The sequence below is a fragment of the Tachysurus fulvidraco genome, chromosome 6 (genome assembly GCF_022655615.1).
Source record: "Tachysurus fulvidraco isolate hzauxx_2018 chromosome 6, HZAU_PFXX_2.0, whole genome shotgun sequence".
Lineage (NCBI taxonomy): Eukaryota > Metazoa > Chordata > Actinopteri > Siluriformes > Bagridae > Tachysurus > Tachysurus fulvidraco.
The window spans coordinates 7,748,220-7,758,219 of NC_062523.1; the positions used below are offsets into that span (position 1 = coordinate 7,748,220).

General features: G+C 38.5%; 2 protein-coding genes across 2 annotated transcripts in view; both read right to left on the reverse strand.

Annotated features, from left to right (window-relative positions):
- lrrc58b (leucine rich repeat containing 58b) overlaps positions 1-1,525 on the reverse strand; it is a 13,178-nt gene extending 11,653 nt beyond the window's left edge. The window contains exon 1 of the mRNA XM_047814933.1: positions 824-1,525. Coding sequence (XP_047670889.1) covers positions 824-1,281 — 458 coding nt within the window. The 5' untranslated portion in view covers positions 1,282-1,525. The remainder of the gene's footprint in view (positions 1-823) is intronic.
- A 964-nt stretch (positions 1,526-2,489) lies between these two features.
- The window catches only part of fstl1b (follistatin-like 1b), a 63,468-nt gene continuing 55,957 nt past the window's right edge, over positions 2,490-10,000 (reverse strand). Inside the window, exons 9-11 of the mRNA XM_027162606.2 lie at positions 9,211-9,321; positions 4,657-4,748; positions 2,490-4,161 (exon numbers count right to left, since the gene is read on the reverse strand). Coding sequence (XP_027018407.1) covers positions 4,120-4,161; positions 4,657-4,748; positions 9,211-9,321 — 245 coding nt within the window. The 3' untranslated portion in view covers positions 2,490-4,119. The remainder of the gene's footprint in view (positions 4,162-4,656; positions 4,749-9,210; positions 9,322-10,000) is intronic.

Here is a 10,000-nt window from a genome sequence, read left to right on the forward strand (position 1 = left end):
TCAGACTGTCTATTTCAGGAGGGACGTGTTTGAGTATGAGATATAAATCTGATGTATATTATATAAGACACAGACCTGGTGAGACTGAGAATTTCAGGAGGGATGTGTTTGGGTATGAGATATAAATCTGATGTATATTATATATAAGACACAGACCTGGTCAGACTGTCTATTTCAGGAGGGACGTGTTTGAGTATGAGATATAAATCTGATGTATATTATATAAGACACAGACCTGGTCAGACTGTCTATTTCAGGAGGGACGTGTTTGAGTATGAGATATAAATCTGATGTATATTATATAAGACACAGACCTGGTCAGACTGTCTATATCAGGAGGGATGTGTTTGAGTATGAGATATAAATCTGATGTATATTATATATAAGACACAGACCTGGTCAGACTGTCTATTTCAGGAGGGACGTGTTTGAGTATGAGATATAAATCTGATGTACATTATATATAAGACACAGACCTGGTGGTTTGAGTATGAGATATAAATCTGATGTATATTATATAAGACACAGACCTGGTCAGACTGTCTATATCAGGAGGGATGTGTTTGAGTATGAGATATAAATCTGATGTATATTATATAAGACACAGACCTGGTGAGACTGAGAATTTCAGGAGGGACGTGTTTGAGTATGAGATATAAATCTGATGTATATTATATATAAGACACAGACCTGGTGGTTTGGGTATGAGATATAAATCTGATGTATATTATATAAGACACAGACCTGGTGAGACTGAGAATTTCAGGAGGGACGTGTTTGGGTATGAGATATAAATCTGATGTATATTATATAAGACACAGACCTGGTCAGACTGTCTATATCAGGAGGGATGTGTTTGAGACGGTTTCCCCCGAAGGACAGTGAGTGGAGTCGCTGTAACTGCAGCAGTTGTTTGGGGATCTCCTCGAAGCGGTTCCCGCTGAGATTCACCACCTCAAGCGTCTGTAACAAACTGAGGTTTTTGGGTAAAGAGAACTCATCCAAGCGGTTGTTTTTGGCGATGAGGGTCTTGAGCCGAGTCAGAGCCGTGACGGCGTCACTCAGAACCGACAGTCCGTTATTACTCACGTCAAGAAACTCCAGGCTCGTGAAGCGTCTGATGGAAACCGGAAGTTCTACCAGTCTGTTGTAGCACAGATGAATCTGGGTGGTTTCTATCCTCCGTGTATTACTCACAGTCTCAAAATTCACACTGTGCAAGTTCAAATGGGACAAATCCAACACGTTCTCTCCATCACCAGCTCCTTCCAAGACTTCCATTGTGTTACATATATATGTATATATATATATATATATATATATATATATATTTGTGTGTGTGTCAGTAATGATTAAAAAAATAACAATTCCACTTGCTGCCTTTTACCAGTCAAAAACATTCCTCTGTTTATATAACGTCAGCTCCTGCACCCATTCAAAAGCCCATAATACTGCACTTACACACGCATGTAAGGGTTATTAAACTGTGCAGCTTCACTTACAGTCACCGAAACATGTATAACTTCAACACACACCACTCAGGATCAAAGGATCTTTTGTGTCATTCAGGTTCTGGGGTAATTTTTGCCTTCACTCTGTGGCCACGCCCACATCTTTATTAACCCTTTCCATGTGCACCAGGGAAATTTTTTATTCCCACATTTATTCAGACCCTGAGATTTAATTCTCTGAACTGTAATATGATTAAAACATAAACAGGAACTTTATATATGCAAAAGATATATATATATATCTTGTATGCTAGAGTGTACTGGTTTTGTGACCATGTGCTTTCATTATGCAATATGTCATGAAACTTACCTCATGTTTTTGTGATAGAAGAACACTAAAATCTGCTCTTTTGCCCTCTCAAATCCAGATAAATACAGACATGTATGGTGTGAACGCTCACCGTGGCCTAATAAATGTACAGTTTACTATTAAATGATGTATTCAGAATTTCATTTCAAAATAAGTGTTCAGAAAATATTCAGAAATTTAGAACAAAGAATGGAAATCGATGATTTGTTTCTATTTTGATCAATTTGGAACAAAAAGAAAAAAGCAAGGGAACATTGAGTTGAGGAATCAATATTCTGTACTATTTCTAGTTGAACTGAAGCACATGATACATCCTATGTACAAAAGGTCAGATTTCCCTTGAGGCATATCTCTTCTGTTGAAGCATTCGGTCTGACAGATTGTCAGGTTTCACACCATCGCAGACTGTTATGATTTAGAGTCAAATGTAATTTAAATTCATATGTTTGTCACTTTTTGCACTAATATGAAAACAGTGCCATTGTACTCGGACTTGCGGAAACATCATGTAAGTGATGAGTTGGCCCAGAAGTGACAGCTTGGTGGACCTGGTATTATTCAGAATCACAACCTTCTCATCAGTAGTCCAACACCTTGCACGCTAAGCTACTAAATAACCCAAAGGAAAGTTAAGGCTAATTAATCTACATGAGGATCCAGCTAAACAATTGTGGTGTGTATTTGTTTTATTGACGTACAGTACAGTCATAATACAAGTAAATATAAATACAGTTTAAAGTTAACAAGATGAAATGGTCTCACATCCGTCACTCAGGACAACTTCTGCTTGACTACCATAACACTGTAAAGTTCTTCATGGAATCCTACAATCTGTGATTAGACACGAGAGAAGGCCATTCTATCTGCGGACGAAAATTTAAGGCACTCAGTATCATAAAAACGTGATATTAGTGGAATAAGTGAAAAAGAACTCACTGAGACATACAGCAGCTACACACACACACACACACACACACACACACACACACACACACACACACACACACACACACACACACACACACACACACACACACAGACAAGAAAGAATCAATGCTAAAGAAGCGACAGTGAATCTAATCTTCTAACCTTCAATCTGACAGATGTACGAAATAAAAGGTATGATGTTGTTGCTGGGTCCAGAGTAGTGGTTTACCTGGAGGAGTTGTACAACATTTAAACACTCGAAACATCAGGCTTTGGTTGGCTTTTTTTTGTTTTTTGTTTTTTTTGGTCTACACTGCCTCTGCTCTAAACAACTTCCATTCCATTCTGAATCAATCAGCACATTCACACTCATTCTCATTCTGCTTTGTTCCTTCTTACAGAAATGAGCACAGCAACAGAGCTTTAACACGAACTACTTCTACATTAAGCAACTGCACTAAATAGAAGCAGGAGCGAAGCGGAGCGTCCATGCCGTGAGAGTCTTCCAGTCGTTTTTGATTTTGGAGATTAAATCACTGGCTTTTCACGAGACAGCTGAAGAATCACAGGAGGATTGGAGCTCCTTTACAGATCTACATGTCGACAAATCTACCATTTTCTAATTCTACCTTGCAATCTAGACGTACTCTAGGAGCATGCTTGATAATGCAAGAAAATGGTGCTGCAAAAAAAAAAAAAAAGAAAAAGAAATAAAGAAATAAATCTGTATTAGCACCTTTTTGAAAGGTCTCAAGACTTTGACTGCCTTGTATGTGTAAAAACAGAAAATGTGTGAAAGGGGACCTTAGCTGACGCCGCACTTCTGACTCAATCTGTTTTCCCACTTTATGTTATCTCGTGGCTTAACACGCTGATGATAAATATAGCGGCGTATACCACAATCTTGATTTATTTTTTATTAACGTGGTGTAAGTTCAGCTGAGTCAGTCCAGCCGGTCTCCCTCCCTCACTCTTCTCTTCCATCTACTGCCATTGTCTTAATCATACGCAACAAAATCTAAATCTAACAAGACAAAAATATGTGACAATATTGTTTTACAGTACATAGAGTAAAAAAAAAAAAAGTAAAAATACAAAACTCGTGCTGGGGCGTATTGGACAAGGCTGAGCATGATGCTATAAAAAACACCTGGTGTAATGTACAGCACCTAGTAACACACACACACACACACATACACACACGCGAAAAGAAAGTACACGTCAACGTAAAACGATTATAAAGGACGTGACAAAAAAGTGATAATAGATAAACATAGTCAGAGATAGAAAACAAAACATAATGTGGTTCTCCCAGTAATAGAGTGTCATCTCAGGAGTCCTGACTGTGACCTCATCCTCCTCGCTCCTTCTTTAAACCTCCTTTGTGCTAGACTTCATTTGCTCCATAGTCTCCTGTAAATAAATACATAAGCAAATAAGCAAATAAATAAATAAATAAACAAATAAACAAATAAATAAATAATCAATCAATCAAACAAACAAACAAACAAACAAACAAATAAATAAGCTGCTTATTTTAATGTTTCGGCACCTCGACTAATCTCTAGCTGTCATTTACTCAACTGTAAACAATAGCAGCTTTTTTACTAAATTCGCAATGCAACTTGTAGAGTTTTTTTAGGCTTTTCTGATGAAACAGTACATGAATTGGTTAAGATTACAAACACAAGATTCTTCTTTTATTCTTATAGCAGTGAAAACACATATTTAATAACTTTCCATGATAGCTGTACTCATATTTCACACATGAATCAAAAAAGGCTGATTGCACCTTACAAAATGTAATATCTACTTGTCAGATCTTAGAATATATGATAGAACGTTTGAAATATTTATGATGTCTAATCTATGCGAATGACGTAGGATGATCAGATGCAGAGAGGGAACCTGATGTTTGTTGAGTTCAGCCACACGCAGATTCCATTCCTCCTCCGTCATTGTCTCATCACCGGTAGCTGGCTCCAGAGCTGGGCTTTTCTCTGGAGACAGAATTTTAATAAAAAAAAAAAAAAAAGTTTGTCAGACATAATATAAGCTGTATTTGATCCTCAAATAAAACATACTTTTGCAGACCCTTAGGAGTAAATGAAAGAAGCTTCACAAATGTGTTAAACCTATCATTATTAGAAGTATGACTCTTCTTCCTCTCTTCCTGACATTTTTATATCTTTATAGCTTTAATAACCCTGCTAGATATCAGATAAGGCTCTGCAACCACATCTTTACCATGTTGTGTTTTTATTCTCCAGAACTCATGAGTACTCAAGTGTAGCTTTATTAAATCAAACATACGGTGGGAATAGTAAAGAATTGCCTCCTTCAAAATAATCACATTTTATTGCTTTGCATCCTGAAATGAAGAAGTACACAATTTCTGTTTTATCCAGCTGTATTTACTCTTATACGCAGCAACTTATATCTTTCCCTTGGATGTTATAACGGTAAAAAAATACAAAAATTAAAAAACAGAATGACTGCGTTGGATAAAGGATCATCCCCTTGTGTAAGTAATTTGTTGAACTACCTTTCGCGTTCATTACAGCCTTTAGTCTGTTGAGATACGTCCAAATTACCACATCTAGACTTTGCAATGTTTGTCTACTCTTTTTTACATAACTGGTCAACTGGTCTGGACTAGACCATGCAAGGACATCCACTGGGTAATGAATTTTGCTGTGTCATTCTGCCGAGTGTCATTGTCATGCTGGAAGGTGAACTTTCTTCTCAGTGACAACTTTCTGGCAGCAGGTTTTCCTCATGAATTAGGCAGTCATGGCCTTATGGTTAGAGAGTCTGACTCGTAACCCGAAGGTTGTGGGTTCAAGTCTCGGGCCGGCCAGGACTGAGGTGCCCTTGAGCAAGGCACCGACCCCCCCCCAACTGCTCCCTGTGCACCGCAGCATAAATGGCGGCCCACTGCTTCTGGTGTGTGTTCACGGTGTGTGTGTGTGTGTGTGTGTGTGTGTGTGTGTGTGTGTGTGCACTTTGGAAGGGTTAAATACAGAGAACGAATTCTGAGTATGGGTCACCATACTTAGCCGTATCTCACTTCACTCACTCATGAATTTGATGTTATTAATGTCACCCATTTTTCCTTCTCTCCTATCATGTGCTCTTTGCAGCAGAGAAACACAGCCACAACATGATATAACCACATCCATGGAGTTATTTGGATAGTGAGCTGTATTGGCTTTCCACCAAACACCGTTTGGTGTCGAGGCCAAATAGTCTCATCTGACCATACTTGGCATCAGATATCTTTGTATCCATCTCCTGACCTTTACCTCTTCACAACTTTACCCAGAGATCTTTTGACAGTGCATCGCCACCCATAGTTCATTATTTGCTTCAGTTGCACTACCGTGGTCTGATATGCTTCAGGAATAGTTCTTCTTATGCTGAGCTAATCAAAATGACCACAATTCATCACCGGTGGAAGTGATGATTAGCTGATTGAGTCATTTTTATGAGTGAGGTTGATCCTTTATCCAACTAAGTGTTTAATTTATTTAAATTTTTTTATTATTTCTTCTTCTTCGTCTTCTTTTTCACTTTTTTTCTGACCTGTTGCTGTCATGACTTATAAGTTGTACTGAGCAAATACAACTGGATAAAACAAAATTATGTCCTTCTTCATTGCAGGTTGCAAAGCAACAAAATGTGATTATTCTGAAGAAGGTGATTTTATTATTTTCTATTCCTATTGTATAGAAAGAACATTAATAAATAAGAGCTCCAGTCTATAAAAGAAATATATTTTGATTGTGTTTTTTAGACACTAATACATACTGAACGTCAGTTGTAACTGTGCTGTATTTCTTAAGAAAACATGTGATATTGAAATTATTCATGAATAATATGAGACTAGTGTAAAAACATCCAGTGTACAAACTGAGTTGCTTTGCATATTAAGAACCTGCTTCATTTTTGACCTAGATTTCATTTGAGAATTTTTAGCTCAGTGATAATTTTTACAGGGTCAATGGCATAGAAGCTGAAGAAAATAGGTTATATATAGTCTCTACAGTGGCATGCGAAAGTTTGGGCACCCCTGGTCAAAATCTTTGTTTATGTGAACATAAGGCATAAAGTCATACATGAAGTACTCTTTTGCAATATTTTAGGCAATATCAGTGTATTGTTTATGTTTTCTATGATTTTAGAGTGAAAAAGGGAAAGCAGCACCCTGCAAAAGAATGGGAACCCCAGGAGACTTGAGCTCTCAGATAACTTTGACCTAGGTATCAGACCTTAATTAGCCTGTTAGAGTCATGGCTTGATCACAGTCATCGTTCGGAAAGGCCAAGTGATGAAAATTTCAAAGCTTTATAAATACCCAGACTCCTCTAACATTGTCCCAACACGCAGCAGCCATGGGTTCCTCTAAGCAGTTGCCTAGCACTGTGAAAATGAAAAGTATTGACACCCACAAGCATGAGATGGCTATAAAAAGAAGCAAAGTGTTTTCAGGTACTGATTTTCTCAGTTTGAAATGTAATAAAGAAATGGCAGTTAAAAGGAACAGTGGAGCTCAAGATAAGGTCTGGAAGAGCAGGAAAAATATCAGAGAGAACTGCTGGTAGGGTTACTAGAAAAGCAAGTCAGAACCCCTGTTTGACTGCAAAAGTCCTACAGGAAGATTTGGCAGACTCTGGACTTGTGGTGCACTTCACCCCGCACCCTCCGATCTACCAGCACTGCTCGACTGGTTCCACCATCTCTCAGGGTAAGAGGCAAGTACACTACAAGACTCTTCTCTGTTCGGGCACCAAGGTGGTCGAATAAACTTCCCCTAGAGGTCTGGACAGCTGAGTCACTGGTTATTTTCAAACCGCGGTTGAAGACCTACTTATTCAGGAAACACTTCAACTAGCACTTCTTTCCTTATCTTCTGCAAAAAAAAAAACTCCTGGTATCTTAAGTATGTAACCTAGTGAGCCAGCATTAATACATCCAATGTTAGAGATTTTAAGTGCATCCTCACCACAAAATTGAATTTAAAAATTTAATTTTGCAAAAGAACATTTACACGAGCCAGATACATTTTGGAGAAAAGTCCTGTGGCCCGATGAGGTGAAAACAGAACTCTGGCCATAATGAGCAAAGGTATGTTTAGAGAACAAAGGGCACAGAATTTCATAAAAAGAACACTAGTCCAAATGTTAAGCATTGCAAACAATGGCATGAAAAACATTTCAAAGGTAGAGGGAAGAATGGATTCAATTATTTTTCAACTAAATCTGGAAGCAAACATAACACCATCTGTAAAAAAGCTGAAGTTGAAGAAGATGGCTTCTACAAATGAATGATGATCCTAAAAACCTCAAAATCCATGATGGTTACCTCAAGAAGTGCAAGCTGAAGGTTTTGCTATGACCCTCACAGTCTCCTGACCTAAACATCATTGAAAATCTGTGGTTGACCACAAAAGGGCAGTGTGTGCAAGACTGCCTAGGAATCTCACAGAACTGGAAAACTTCTGTAAGGAAGAATTGGCAAAAATCCCTCAAATGAGAAACTAAAGACCTTTAGCTGGCTACAAAAAATGTTTACAAGATGTGATACTTGCCAAAGGGGGTTCTACCAGGTAGTAACTATGCAGGGTGCCTAAACTTTTGCTGCTGGCCCTTTTTCTTTTCTGTTATTTTGAAAAGTTAAAAGATGAAAATAAAAACGATTTTGTGCAAAATGTAAAGAGAATGCATCATCTGTAATTTTATGCCTTTTGGAGTTCATTTTATCTTCCACTTGCTTAAGAGGTCTTCACGGGTCCACTCAGATCCGAAAACCTGAGGTCCGACCTGAGACCCGAGCGGGTTCGTGTCTAAAAGTTTCACGTGTACCTCAGACACGGGTCGGGTATAATAATAGCGGCATCGGGTCTCGGGTAATTTAAAATAAATGTGTTTTTACCGAACGGACCCGAGAAGACCCGAACTACTGTATCTCGTGTTTGTGCATCGACTCGAGTCCTTTTCCAACCTCTCCTCTGTTTGCCAAGACCGCTTGCGACATCGTGTGACTGGCGGTAAGCTAATTTTCGTTGAAACAGACCTGTCAATCAATTTTGAATCCACTCTGTAGCAGTTACACTAAAGTAACATTCGGGTCCAGTTGGGTTAAAAAAAATTGCCGTCAGACTCGGGTCAAATTATTTCGGGTTTGTCTCGGGTCGGGTCTTTCTTAAAAAACTATATATATATATATATATATGCACTTCTGGGTTCGGGTAAAAAGTGATTTGGGTCACTTCATGTCAGGTACATTTTTTTAGACCCGAGAAGACCTCTAGACCAGGGATGCCCAAACTTTCGCATGCCACTGTATATAGGAATGGAACAGTAAGTCTTTACAGTCTACAGTAAGGTTTATTTCATTTATCACACCAGTTCTTCAAGAAGGTTTTTATGTTTCTAACTGATTGTTTCTTATTTATCTTACCGTCACAGGTCATGGCAGTGCAGACCCAGTTCCCGCATGCGCATACACAGAGGTTACAGTCCACTTGAGTCTCTGCTCCATCTTCATAGGTCTCATCCTCCAAAGCACACTCTGAAACACACAATACACTGATCAGCCCATCTTCCACAACATTCACTATAACACACAACCACCCAAATAACCACACAACCTACAAAACACACAACATCCTACAAAACACACAACACACTAATCACCCATCCTACAAAACATACAACACAACAATCCCCTATCCTACAAAATACACAACACAATAATCACCTCATCCTACAAAACACACAACACAAAATCCCATCATCTGACAAAACACACAACACAATAATCCCCATCCTACAAAACACACAACACAAAATCCCATCATCTGACAAAACACACAACACAATAATCCCCATCCTACAAAACACACAACACAACAATCCCCTATCCTACAAAATACACAACACAACAATCCCCTATCCTACAAAACACACAACACAACAATCCCCTATCCTACAAAACACACAACACAACAATCCCCTATCCTACAAAACACACAACACAACAATCCCCTATCCTACAAAACACACAACACAACAATCCCCTATCCTACAAAACACACAACACAACAATCCCCTATCCTACAAAACACACAACACAACAATCTCCTATCCTACAAAATACACAACACAACAATCCCCTATCCTACAAAACACACAACGCAACAATCACCTCATCCTACAAAAAACACACAACACAAAATCCCATCATCTGA